The following is a 14,222-nucleotide window of genomic DNA, read 5'->3' as shown; positions in this document are numbered from 1 at the left end:
CCTCTTTCTGCTGGTCACTGCTGCTCCAAAGGGCCTGGGCTCGGCACAGGCAGAGCCTTTCGTCTGAGACGGACTCCTTCCAGAGCTTTGAAGAGGATAAAGAAAACACAAAATCCCACTGTGGAAAAAGGTTCGTGCCCCAGTAACCCCGGACCTGTGCTTGCATCAGGTTTAACAAGCCCTCCTTCATTTCATCTGTGATGAGAGGTTGGCAGGAGGTTGTTTAATAATTAGAAAAATTATGAAGAGGGACAAGTGGAGCAAAATGTTGTTACTGCTTTCTTTTATACGCTACAAGGGACCGAATATTGCAAATTTACTGGTGTGGGTAACAGGAGGGAGGTGGGTGCTGTATTTCAGACTCAGCTTCGGGCACGTTGGTGTCAGTTTAGCAAAGCACATGAACCCCTCTGCCCCACAGACTTGCGGTGTGGGTGCGGCAGGCATGTGAAGGAAGTTAGCTACCAAAAACCTGGGTTTTGCTCACAGCTTTGTTTCCAGGATGTTCAAATATTTGTGATCCCGGTATGACAGTAAGTACTCAAGACCAGGGATCTTTTTAAATTTTTTTGTCTTTGAAGATGGACCTCATCTAAAAAATATGTGTTTGGAGGTGTCAAAGCGTATCCCTGGGACAAAGTGGCTCCCCATTTGTGACAGCAAGGTCTGTGCTCTCCTGTACGGAGCGCAGGAATTCCCTGGTCCAGCCTTGCTGCTGTGCTGGAAAAGTTACTGGCTGCTCCTGTAGGGCAGGAGACACTTGTAGGTGAGAGGAACAAAGGTAAAACTGCCTGGAGAAATTTTTGTCATCTTTTTCTTCATCCTTGAAAATCTAATACGTCACATAATGGAAAATGCTTTTTTTTTTTCCTTCCTCATTTTCATAGTGAGAAATAGTGACAGAGAAGTGTCTGAACAAAGCCTGAGGGTTTGAGTTTTTAGGTCATTTTGCACACAAAAGTATCCCTTGTTGTGATGGTGGATTTAGATCCTTCCTCCAAGGTGATGTGAGGTCCCTTCACAGCGTGTTCGTCCCTCAGAGCTGCAGGGATTGCAGCCCGGTGCACCAGCCGCAACGGGCACTGGAGGTTGGCGGGGATGGCTGTCGCTGCTGCTTTGAACCGAGCCAGGGCAAGGTGCTCCAGCCTGGCGACGAGGCTGAGCGTGACGTTTTCCTGTAGCTGCTTCAGCAAGCCACAGAGGGATGCAGGAGGGACTCCACACCTTCCCCGGCTGCTGGCTGGTTTCACACACCCACGAGTCTCTGCAGTTAAAGCAGCTCTTTAATGTCTTTGTGATTTTACATGAGGGTATTAGAGAACTGGTGGCAGATTCACTTAATGAAAGCTAAAGCTTTGGCTCTTGGGCATCTTAGGCCACTAAGTGTATAATCCTGTGTATTTTAAGGGATTAAAGCATTACACGAGTTGTAGAAGTTGATCAAATGTACAGCAGGTTTAATTTTTCTCTGTTATATACATACTTACCTGTCCTGCTGTAAGCAGTGCAGTATTTGCAAGTAGTGTAAACAATCTGCCTGGAAGAAGTTAAGCTTATTTTTTTAAGAAAATACTTAAAGCACAAGCCCTGTAAGACCAGGCTGTGCTCAACAGACTCTTCATGGTGAACTTGTGTCTGTACAAGTAATAAGTTCTGAGCCCTGCATTAGCATCTCCTTGCCAATCCGAGGCCAATGGAAGCGTGCTCTCCCCTTGGATGCTTTGCCTGTAAAAGGGCAAAGAAGCAAACAGCGGTACATCTATTTCCACTGGATCTTTGTGTTAATTTAGGACAATTGATGGTATCACCTACCGTGGAGATACAAGGGGGAAAATGCTGTCAAAACGCAGCATGAAAAAGTGGTTTTGTATGGCCAGACTGCAGATTCGGTTGGGAAACGGCTGTCTGCTATCCTGGAGCTGCCAGCACGGGGCAGCCTGGCAGGGAAATCACGATGCAGGGGGCAGGATTCCACCTTCGTCTGCTCTGAGCTGAGGGGAGAAGGGGTCCTTCTGGATGGAATCTCTCCACAGCACAGGCAGGTTGCACGTTAACGTACCTGTATAGTTGTGTTCCTATGAGTATGTAGGGGAACAGGGGGCTGATGCAGCAGCTGCCTATGCCAGAGCGATCCTCTCAACTACAGACTGGGGATGTTATTTTTCCTGTTGGTATTTTCAAGATTTCAGACACTTTATTTTCTTGCACTGGGAACGAATGAACAAATGAAGCCCTCTGAATGCTTTCCAGCGAGACAGGCGGGCCCTGGAGAGGTACCCTGGTCACGGGGTGCAACAACGGCTCCGCGACAGTTTGCTCCCTCAGCCCCGTTTCTCACCTTGATTTTCCTAGATGTAGAGCTGAGGCGACAAAAGCTGAGGTCTACCTAAACACCACATGGGAACATGTATTTTAGGAATTATGTTAGTATAACACTCTCCATAATTATTTGTGTACGAAATTGGACTTCTCAGAGAATTTCTCTTTCCAGAGCTACAAGCCAAGCCTTGGGCAGCAAGAACTTCCCAGGAGCTGCTCGAAATCCCTGCTGGGTGAAGATTTTATTGCAAAATAGGCGGTGAAATGAGTCATCCCACTCAGTGTGTAGGTAAATTCAGGTGCAGAGCTCTCCCAGCACTAACCTCCTGGCAAATAGTCCCACTGAACACGTGGGTTAAAGGCAGCTTTGCGGAATCCCCAGCTGGGTATGTCACAGCTGTGTTAGGGCTGGAAAAGGCCAGATGTGCTCCCATGCACAGCTGTTGTGCTGTTTTCTGGGTGGCTTCTGCTTCCTCGTACGCTTACGTTGGCGGACGTGCAGGCACTGAGTTAGCTCCTCTCTCCCTAGGGAGTCCAGACAAGGTCTGATTACTTTGTTTTTACTGTTTAGCTAAAGGCAGCCAAAACTGACTTTGCTGTTTGACAAACGAGGCTTATGGCTTGTCAGAGGAATCAAAAAGGGATGTTTCAAGAGGGCCGCTCTGTACCTCTCGTGGGCCAGTTGGGCAGGGAGGCGCAAGATTTGAAGTCACCAGCTGTAAAAATCTCACGTGAATGTTGCACGTCTCGGCAATTTCCAAACCTCTGAAGTGCTTGGGATAACATTAAGGATGTGCCCTTTCAAATTAATACTGTTGGATAGGGTAGAGATCCCTGCATCAGAAAGTGCAGCTTGTTGCACACACCAGTTCATCTGCCTGTGGGATTTCACGTGCCACAGTGAGATCTAAGTTTAAAAAAGAAAACATGAGGATTCCTTAACTTCATGCATTATAAAACATTAAAATTTTGATGTTTAAGAGCAAACAGCTGTTTGAAAAACAAAGGTTAACAAAGTCCAAATTTTACCTATGTTTAACATGTAAATATTAAGTTTCTGGGTCTCCTCAAAGTCTACATAATATCCCCAAGTACAAGTTACTCATTAACTGATTAAGATAAACCAAGATTTCATTTGAAAATCTGATGTTTCCAAAATGGAGGAGAGAACGTTGCTCTCACTGATGGTCTTCTCCTCACTCGTAGTAATAGCAGAGACTATTGCTCAAAAGGTATTTGCTCTATTTATTTCTTTTTAACAATATCTTATTTGCTCATTTGGTGATCCGCTCAGTAGCCGGCCAGGTAACGCAGGTAACTCCTCTGGTAACCACCACCTGTGGAGCCTCGGGTGTACCGTGTCATGACTTCAGATCTTTGGGTCCTTTTAACACCTTTTTGGTTGTTTGTTTATGCTGTTATAGTATAGATGTGGCGGGAGAACATTACAGATGTGTCCGATCACATGCTTCCCTTGGAATGTAAAATCTGAAATTTGAGGCATCAGTGGGTCTCCTTCGGCCATCAGATGAGGTTTGGATCTGGACACACTGCTGTTACGGATCTTCCGTAACATCTCAGGGTTCATGCTGCTGGTCTTACTTAAAAAAATATCAGTATTAGAGAAGCGGAGGAAGCCTGATGTGTGAAGGATTTTCTTTCCATCAAGCCTCTTCAGAAAAGTGTGAAATGCAACCGGAAAGCCGGTGGGTTTCTGGGAGGCAGGGACGGGTCTTGTGGCTGCTGCAGGGGTGGCCGAGGGCTCTGCCAGAAGCTTTGTATTGAATGGCCATGATTAGCTTGATTAGATTTTGAATTTCAGCCAGCGCTCTAACCAGGTGGCAGCCAGTGGATGCTGTTAATTGGTGAGCAATGAAGAGGAGATGAATTCTCAAAATAACTAAAGGTCAATTAGCCATTCAAAAGATTCGTGAGGCTGGAAAAGTAAAAATAGATGTGTGATGATCTGCTTTGACGTTGAGTTTTTTATTTTAACAAACTATTGGACTATTGTGAGGCTGATGATGTCCAGATCAACCCTTCTTAGCATCACTGCAGAAACACTGGTCCTTTAAAACAGACATCCAAATGCAAAGGAAGGTGTTCAGAGGCAGGAGCTCCAGGCAATTCCCATGCAGCCACCCTGTGGGCTGTTCCCAGGCAGCTCCAGGATGGTGCCTCCTCCCTTGAGCGCTGGGGACCCTGGATGCACCAGCCCAGGAGAAACACAAGTGCTCAAAGGGCATCCCTGCTTGTGCAACCAGGGAGGGGTTGGAGGCCCACACGGGCCTTCAAACCTGCTAAACTTCGTACGTGAGTGAAAAAAATGCAGTAGTGAGCTGATTTTTTTCAGTGAGCTGAAAAACACACAGCAAAGTCAACAGCTGGGAGAGCAAATACAGTCATGCAAAAAGGTACAGCAGGTCCCTTTCCACGGGTTAGCGCTTAGAGAGGAATCGGATTTTTCTGAGGTTAATCTTAGGTGACATATTGGGGTGACAGAGCAGCTGTTCAGAGTACCCTGAGGAGAGGAGGACACAGAAAAAGGCTCGGCAGAAACCTTCTGTGGAACCACAACACAGAGAATGTCGCCGCAGATTTTGCGTGGGGCTGTGGTCGCAGTACAGAGACGTAACTAAGCAGATGGCCAATCTGGTCGTGGACAATTCCCCCTCCCCAGATCCAGCTGGACTTTCTTTCATTCCTTCATCAAACCTTTCCTACCCAGGTAAAGATTTCTTAAGAGCAAAACTGGAGTGGTTTTGTTTCAGCCTGTTTATGATTTTTCCAGCATGCTATCGAAATCTACAGCCTCCACGTGGACAGCAAGGTCACGTCGCGGTTTGCTCACACCGTCATCACCAGCAAAATTGTCAACCGAGCTAATGAGTCGAGAGAGGCGACCTTTGAAGTTGAGCTACCCAAGACAGCCTTCATCACCAACTTCTCCATGTAGGACCAGTCCTTACCTGTGGTGTGAAGAAGGCAGCCTGGGGGGCTGGGGAGGGTTCATCTTTCTACTCAGGAGGTCCTGAGTGAAAAGCACAAAGAGCTGAGCCCTGGAGAGTCCTGCACAAAATGTCCTGGGGCAAAGTAGGCAACTAAATAGAAAGAAGGTACCCAGGGCCAGGGTGCCTGCTGCACAGGGTGGGTGACAAACGGGCTCTGTGGTGGTGTTTCTCCTGCCCCAGCCTCCCTGAGACCCTGCAAGAAGGGCTGTGTTGTGGTGGTGGCTCCTGGCACCCCCCTGGACTGGGAAGGATGTGGGAGCCAAACAGCATCCCCTGCTCATGTCCCGAGGGCCACAAAGAGCAGCAATCCTCTTGTTCCTTTCCCCAACACTTTCCCTCTAATATTAATTAATTAATATGGAATCCAAACAGGTCCATTGATGGCAAAGTATACCCTGGAATAATAAAGGAGAAAGCTTCTGCTCAAAAGGAATATGACACTGCGGTCTCGCACGGGCAGAGCGCCGGCCTCATCAAGTACGTTGCTGTCCTGGGAAAGGCTGCGCCAATATCTTCACTGGCTTCCCGTTTGGCCGGGGAGCAGGTGAAATGCTGGAGCTAGCCACTTCCCAGTGCCGAGAAATGTGAAACCCAGCCTTGGGTTCTCGCTGGGGGGAGGCAGTGTATACATGTATATTCACACCTATTGATGATTTACCTCTGGTGCTGCGATGGGCTTCAGTGGGAGGCGTCACTGTGCAGTGATGCCCTGAGACTCACAGTCACGCGGGAGCACCTTGCCGGGCTAGGACGATGCTCAGCCGTTGAGTCTGCTTCCCCGCATGCACAGAGGGCCACGGCGCTTGAGCAGACATCATGCTTTCGGGCTGTATTTCATTCATGCTTCCCATGGATTCAGACCCAGCCCTGCTTGATCCCAGCCTGGGGCATGTAGGCGCTTCTGGCCCAGTTATCAGCTCGCGTGCACAGCATCCATGGCACGTTTACATAAAGTATGTAATATATATGTAGTATCGCCCACAGTGTTAAAAAAAACCAGTCTTCTCTTGGGTAAGATTTACTGCTACTATTTTGTATTTATTCTCTGTGGCCCCTTGGCCCTTGTTTAGCACATTTCATAAACTTTGGCCACCGCACACAAACCTTCCCTGCAGGAGGTAAAACCCTGTTCTCCCCCGCAGAATCACGGGCAGAAAACTGGAGCAGTTCCACGTGTCCGTCAGCATCGCGGCCGCCAGCAAAGTCACTTTTGAGCTGATGTACGAGGAGCTGTTGAAGCGGCAGCTGGGGAAGTTCGAGCTGCTGATGAAGGTCCAACCGAAGCAGCTTGTTAAGCACTTCCAGGTGAGCTGCCCCGGCAAGGGCTGGGCATGGAGCACCGGCGTGTTTTTCAGGCACGGCTGTGTTTCCTCCGGGATGCTGACACCGACCTCTTCTCCGCTGTCAGATTGATGTGCACATCTTTGAGCCCCAAGGCATACGCTTCTTGGAGACAGATAGCACCTTCATGACAAACGAGTTAACTCAGGCGCTCACCAAAGTGCAGAACGAAACCAAGGTAAAGCAGCAGCTGCCAGGCGTTACTGCCAGCGGCAGCTTTACGTTGTGTTGCTTTAAATCTTTTCTTCCGATTGCTTTGCAGGCTCATATTCTGTTTAAGCCAAGTGTGGATCAACAGAAGATAAACCCTGAACACGACGAAACCCTCCTCAATGGTGATTTTGTTGTGCGTTACGATGTTAAGAGAGGTGCCACGGCAGGTGATCTGCAGGTAAAAAAGAAATAAAAATGCTTTCAGATCACAGATGTGTCTGAATCTGAAGTGTTAGCAGAAAACCAGCAACATTTACTTTGAAACACCGAGAGTGACAAGAAAAGCCATTTCCGTTAGCCCAGGGTCTGCAGGAACTGATGCCAGTGTTCAGTAAAACTCCAAAGACACCAGACACGTTGCAAGAACGGATCATCCATGAAAAAATAAATCAATCTTTCAGATTTTGTTTCAAAACCAAATCTATATTGCCAATTCCTACTGCCATTTTTTTATTATTTTTAGTTCAGCTGATCTAAGGTGTATTTGTGTCTTCCTGTAAATGAAGTTTAGAGGAATGTGATTTATATAACTGTTAAAATGACTGCTTGGTTTTCTTCTAATTTTTGTGACAACAGAAGCGTAACTGAAGAGAGCAGGAACCTAAAAATATTTAGGGACCAATATTTAGGGACTAGGGAATGAAGTACGCTACTTACCACAGTGTTTCAGTAATGAGGTATACATGGATGTGCTGGAAGACGGCAGTCACAGTCAATGAGCAGAGGTGTGCTCCTAAGTGCTAATATAAACGTAATTTACAGTGATCATATGGATATATCACATATGGCATTGGGGTGTATAATGGATATGACATGAAAAAAACTACACCCACCCACCCCTTCTTGCTGTGCCGGAACATTAAGGCGCAATATTTACTTATTATACGTGATTTCACATTCTGTTTTTCAGATCGTCAATGGGTATTTTGTGCATTACTTTGCACCCCGTGAAATGCCAGTGTTTCCCAAAAATGTCATCTTCGTTATAGATCGAAGTGGCTCCATGGCGGGCAGAAAAATCGAACAGGTAACTCCCCCTGACGTCCTGACCCCTGCTTGCCTCAGCCGCACACGCCAGCCTTTTGCGGAGGCGGCTGTGAATTGCACGTTGGAAACACAGGCTACTTTTGCACCCAGCGAAACTTGCAGGCGTATAGCAATACCTGGAAACACGTGTGCCCAGATTTAAGCTACTGACGCTCAGCACTTGCCTGGCACGGCTGTTCGTGTGCGTACTGTACCGTGATGCAGACAGCGCTTTTCCTGTCTCTGCCTTTTTGCTACCTTTTTCTTTAATGAAGTTTAAAGAATTAACTTGTCCATTTTACCTCTGTTGATGACGTGTAGGTAGCTTTGCTAGGGTGCAGATAATCCCTCCACAGCCCTCACAGGCAGTTTTTTTATGACTGTAAGTCAAGTGAATGGGCCATTTCTGATGGCCTCAACCTGAAAAATACCATCAGAGCTGAATAAGGGCATCTTGACAACTGCTGTATTATCACACTGCAATTCCAATCCCAGCTCTGGCACAGAAGTAGAAACATTCAAAGGGATTGTTTTCTCCTTGGAACAGACGAAGGCTGCCCTGTCGAAGGTTTTGCAAGACCTCCGCCCAGAAGATCATTTCAGCTTCATCACCTTCAACAGCAAAGTGGCCAAGTGGAAGAGCTCCTTGCTGCAAGCCACTGCGGAGAACGTGGCGAATGCTGCAGGATTTGTCCAAACTCTTTCTGCCAGTGGAGGTACAAGGCATCCCCTAGATGCTTGTCACTAACCATAAATGTGCTCCCACTATATCTTACTGCTTAGAAAAAAATGATTTGTGTTAGTCATAGAGTGCCACAGAGCCACCTACCATCTGTGCTCACAAAGTTCACATTTTTAATATTTATGAGTGGGACAGAAAGGCTGATTACAGGAGTGGATGAATTGGTGACTACATCATGATATTGATATAGGGAGAGAGGGTCGGGTCACATCTATGAAGCATACCAGACACCTCATCTTGTTTCTGCTTTTTATGGCAGAGGTGGCTGACAGATTTCCAGTAGTACATTTTTTTTTTTCCCCTGAAAAATAGTAATTCACTCAAACATTTCACAATGAGTTTCTGTGGTTTTTTAATACCAAGGGTCCCCTCGTAAAATAAAATACATCCAAAGTTATACTCATATGTAGACCACACTGCAAAAACAAAATATTCAAAATAGGCCTGAAGCATCCCTCAGTGAGCTTTGTTGTATGATTTATTTTTAAGCGCATCTAAAAGGATACATCTCTCGTTAATGTTATGCTGTTAGTACTAACGTAGGTTTTCTTATCCCGGGTGCTAATACCAATAAAAAGCCCACCTGTGTCTGTCTGTTTTCTCTAGCTTCTCAAATAAGGCTAGAGACAATTCTTAAACGTAGGTTAGCATGTGGCAGTGTGTTTATTTAAGTACATGGCCCTGGGCATGTTAGCATTTCACAGGACATATGTGTGGAAAATGCTCCCAAAAGGATACTCGGGCATTGCCATCGCAATACAATACACTGTAATTAAGCCCGGTAGGCTAAACCCCTAAATCCTCATCTCTCTGAAGGATTACTTCCTGCAGAAAACTTTAAACAACTCTGCAAGGCCTTGGCAGATGAAGTGCACCAGATTCTTCAGATGGTTGTCGGCTTTAGCCGAGTGATGCCTGCTTTCTCATTGCAGGCACGGATATCAATCGTGCCCTGCTGACTGCCGTGAGTGAGCTGGATGAAGCCGAGAACCTGCCAGACCGGAGCGTCTCCATGATTATTTTGCTGACAGATGGCCAGCCCACTTCTGGTGAGTGAATCCCAGCCCCAGTCCTCTCCTCCTTGATTTTTTATCTTTCACACTCGCATCCCAGCTGTTGATAGACACAGTCCATGTTTCAGAAGAGCTTTGCTACAAGCAGGCTGGGCTATTGCTGGATCTGCGTCCGAGAGAGGTTGATTAATTAGGAGAGGGCTCTGGCGAGGGCTGTGAGTGATGGCAGAACCTGCCTGCCCGTGACTACATGTCCTTTAGCTGGGAACTGTTTTGTTAAATACCATTGGCTTCCCAGTTTATAAACAAACAGGAATTGTTGGAGATACTCCAGGTACAGCCGAGACGTGAAAGTAAAATACTGACACGTGGACATTTTGCATATATTATGTACAGTGCCATTTGATAAATGGTGCTTATATTTCTTCACCCTCCTTGCCCCAAACTTGAGATATTTTCAAGGTCCCTTTTGTTTTGTATTCTTTTCCATGTCTAGCTCTTAACCCAGCGATCAGCTGTGATAGCACAAACCAGAGGGTTGAGATAGAAATACTGGGTTAAATAAACAGTAACTCCCAGTGCAATGGCACAAACATCACTTGTTCTGAGCGGGAGTTGGTCTGAGCTTTGTGTGGCACCAGCGTCTCTCTGAGCCCAGCAATATTAATTCAGCTGCAAGTCCCCTAGTAAGATCAGCCTGCCTTTCAGACCGTGTGACCCATACCACTTTGGGGTTGGTTTATTTGATTGGGTTTTTTGACTAAAATTCAGCTCAGGGTGCTGCCTGCTCAGCACAGCCACGGTGAGTCTCAAATGGCCCCGAGCACATTGCCCATCCACACGTTAGCTTGAAATCAGGCCGGGGTGGGGTGCCTGGTGAACACGTGCAGTGTTATTGCATACACTGCCTTCCTTGGCAAAGCGGGCTGAAAGGGAAAAATCTGAGCTGCTCCCATGGTATTGCTACAGGCAGTGACAGTTCCTGCCTGGAAATGCTGACAGAGAAGCTCTCCGTGCAGGGCCATCAGTGGCTCTTTACATGGGATAAGAAGATGGGGTGAAAATCTTTTCCATTTGTCACACAAAGGGGCTGGGAGAGAAGCGTGGCCGAGTTAATTTGCAGTTTGTCTGAATTACACCATTAACCAATCCAGTCTTCTCTGAATTCAGGCACATAATTTTTATGGATGGTACTTGTCTTCCCAGCTCAAGTGTTTCCATCCCTTGTGCTGTTAACTTGCAGCGTGTGTCCTTTTCATCCTAAAATCCTCCTCTGGCCCCCGTAATCTTGTAAAATATTTTGCACTTTGTCACAACGACATGAGAAGAAGTTAGAAAAAATCGTTAAGGGAGAGAATCAGGTTCTGGCACTCCAAACGCAGAGTGGTGCTGTCAGCTCCAATTCAATTAATGGAATTCTGTCCCGTATATTTTTAATATTTTATTCTGAGTTATTTTCAAAATACTTAGGCAGATTTTTCCATTAAAGCCACTGCTGCCTTTCTGTCCTTTAAAACCCCAAACAAACAAAGGTATGCTTTTGTTTCAATTACAGGTGAGAGAAATGTAGAAGTAATTCAGGAAAACATTCAGAAAGCAGTCAATGGGAAATATGCTCTCTTCTGCCTTGGCTTCGGGTTCGATGTCAGCTTTAAGTTCCTGGAGAAAATGGCCCTAAGCAATGGGGGAATAGCCCGTCGTATTTATGAAAATGCTGATGCACCCTTGCAGCTCCAGGTCAGGACTAAGGAATATGCCAGAAAAAGCCATCTATCAGCTACAGCTTATGTCTAGCCATAGCAGCAAACCCACAGATTTTCTGAGATGAAGGGTTGGATTTGAGTTTATGTGTCAATATTGGGGAGGGAGGAAGGCGATTTAGATATATCTGATGGTTTGTGCCCTAACCCTGACTCAAAGTTGAAGTCCTCCTCAAAGTAGCTGCGTTTGGACAAACCTGGAAACTCACACATTTCTGCAAAAAGACAAATTGTCCAGGGGAGGTGATGGTGGATAAACTTCTGTGATTTCAAACCGTTTAAGTATCACCATTGGAAGCCACTGTTTGTTATGGTGTGCTGGGTGGTATTTTGCTAGCCGGAGTTAAACCACGACATATGGCTTCCCTAAAACTCAGTGGGCAGTTTGAAGCACCTACAGGCAAACAGTATCACCAGCCTGCGTCTTCCCTGCCCCTCTGGAGAGGGGTTGTAACTTTCGTGAGATTCTCTTCTTTTTTGGGAAGCCACTTCTCCCTGTTTTGGCTGGATGTGTGGAGACTGGATTTGCTTAATGCCAGCCCAAGTCCAGAAAAAGAAGATTAATCCTTGGGTTCAGTCAAGTTTCAAAAATCAGATGTGAAAAGAGGCTAAAGCGAAACACCTAACGGGGAGGGTGGTGATGATGGGGGTGCTGCTGGGGTACCTGAATTACCATGGGCAATACATCTTGTATGGTATTGCCAGCCTGGTTGGAAAAGGTGTGCTGAACCTTGGGAAAAAACATGGTTTTTTTTTTCTAGGTTTGCCTTAGTCTTGCACTGCTTTAGAAAAAGCTTTGCTTCCTTCTTTTCAATGGGGTTTTAGACATTCAACATATTTCTTTGCACAATTTTGCAGTCATCTGTGCGTGCTCTCTCTCTGCTTCTCCTTAGGGCTTTTACCAAGAGGTGGCTACCCCAATATTAATGAAAATTGAAATGCAGTATCCAGAAAATGCCATTGAGGGATTAACCAAGAACAATTTCAAGCTGTTTTTTGAAGGATCTGAAATTGTAGTATCTGGAAAAATCAGCAACGAGCTTGACATTTTGCCAGTAGAAATTAAAGCTCAGTCAGTAAGTGTTTAGTTTACTAACTGTGAAAAATCTCCCATCTGTCTTTTATGGTGCAATAGGAGACTTCAGGAAGTCTTTTGTGTGCAATATATGCTCTCCACATTTGGGCATTCAACTGTTTTCCCATTCTAGGAAAATATTTGAGAATTCAAAGATTTTTTTCTCTTCCTGCATTTGCTATAAAAGCAAAATCTTGAAGGATATCCACAAATAAGCAAACAGCAATTTCAATCTTTTAAAAACCATAATATTTTGAGCATTTTTAGGAAACTGGTTTGTATTTTTAGGATTAAGAAGGAAATCTGAATTATTCATCTCAAAAATGCTGAAATAGAATTATTTCATTACCTCCTTTTTTTTCAACATTGTTTCAAGTCCAGAAATACTTATCCCAAATACAAGCTGCTTTGGCAGCTTGGAGTTGCATTTTCCAATGGGAAAGGAAAAATTGGAGGACAAAAAGGGTACCTTGGTACTGAAAGATGTTCTTTTAAGGCTAATAATGTGACTATAAAGGAAGTCTGGAGCTATTCTTTTGATGGTCAGTTTTCTCCCACTTCAGCACGGTAGTGACCTGACTCTTAAAGAAGAAGCGAATGTGGAAGAGAAGGAGAAAGTATTTCACAATCAAAGTTACATCTTTGGAAATTTCATAGAGAGGCTGTGGGCTTACTTAACCATTCAACAGCTTCTGGAAAAATCGTAAGCTATTTTAATGTTTTGTATTCCAAATTTCTAACTTCTTAAACCAGAAATTCCTTATTCACAAATTATATGATCGGAAAACACAGAGAAACAGAACTATTTCTGCAGGTAGTATTAAGAACATAGTTACACTGGAAGAATGTTACATTGCTGTATGAGGAACGCAAGGTGCCTTTCAGTTTGTGACACTGCAGTATCATTATCTTACACAAGAATACTGCACATACGTGTATATCTATACACACATATGAAAACATGAGATAAAATGTTCTTCATGACATTACTGTGAAAGAGATTTTAATTATTGGAGTGTGTTGAGCTGCTGTTATACATCCAGAAGTATTTTCTGTTGATAAGCGAATGGCAATAGCTATTAAAGAGAACACTAAGTATGTCTGTAAGACATTTCACAGATCATGTATCTATTATTTTTATGTATGTAGAACCATACATAAGCTCCAGCGTTCCCAGCAATTAAGCATGTCCATAATTTCAAGCACAGACGAGCTATTCCAGTAAGACTGCTTATATCTGTTAAGACACAGCCAAACTGAGAAAGAATCTGACAGACAACCTGCTCATAGTCTCTATACACTATTCCTTGATCATTAACACAGATTTTAGTATTTCAGCACAAGAGGAGGACCAGAAAACCCTGGAGGCACAAGCCTTAGCGCTGTCTCTGCGGTACAGCTTCGTTACACCCCTTACTTCCATGGTGGTCACCAAACCCGCTGGCCAGCAGCAGACGGAGCTGGCGAACAAACCCACTGAAACCGGTAAATGGGGCATCGAGCAGCGCCCCCAAAATCTGCTGCTGTCACTGACGGTTTGTTGTCGACGTCCAGTATAGGCTCATTTTATAGTGATGTGGCACGGGAATAAGCCACATCGGAGGCACGGGAGTTGAGGGATTAGCTTCCTTTCAAAATAAAACATACAGGATTTCTTTAAAAGGTGAAGTGCTGAAATGGGCACTACCATTGAAATGGAAAATAGTTTGTTTAAGTGTTAAC

General features: G+C 45.2%; 1 protein-coding gene across 1 annotated transcript in view; it reads left to right on the top strand.

Annotated features, from left to right (window-relative positions):
• The first annotated feature begins 3,476 nt into the window (after nt 1–3,476).
• Nucleotides 3,477–14,222, top strand: part of ITIH4 (inter-alpha-trypsin inhibitor heavy chain family, member 4) — a 16,795-nt gene continuing 6,049 nt past the window's right edge. The window contains exons 1-13 of the mRNA XM_010149263.1: nt 3,477–3,551; nt 5,111–5,271; nt 5,703–5,807; nt 6,473–6,635; nt 6,739–6,849; nt 6,934–7,062; nt 7,795–7,911; nt 8,458–8,626; nt 9,585–9,701; nt 11,221–11,402; nt 12,319–12,501; nt 13,064–13,203; nt 13,831–14,048. Of these exons, the coding sequence (XP_010147565.1) occupies nt 3,477–3,551; nt 5,111–5,271; nt 5,703–5,807; nt 6,473–6,635; nt 6,739–6,849; nt 6,934–7,062; nt 7,795–7,911; nt 8,458–8,626; nt 9,585–9,701; nt 11,221–11,402; nt 12,319–12,501; nt 13,064–13,203; nt 13,831–14,048 (1,870 nt within the window). The remainder of the gene's footprint in view (nt 3,552–5,110; nt 5,272–5,702; nt 5,808–6,472; nt 6,636–6,738; nt 6,850–6,933; nt 7,063–7,794; nt 7,912–8,457; nt 8,627–9,584; nt 9,702–11,220; nt 11,403–12,318; nt 12,502–13,063; nt 13,204–13,830; nt 14,049–14,222) is intronic.

This window comes from Eurypyga helias, unplaced genomic scaffold (genome assembly GCF_000690775.1).
Source record: "Eurypyga helias isolate BGI_N326 unplaced genomic scaffold, ASM69077v1 scaffold6173, whole genome shotgun sequence".
Classification (NCBI taxonomy): Eukaryota; Metazoa; Chordata; class Aves; order Eurypygiformes; family Eurypygidae; genus Eurypyga; species Eurypyga helias.
The sequence above is the reverse complement of the archived record's forward strand: the minus strand, read 5'-3'. Positions and strand labels throughout refer to the sequence as shown.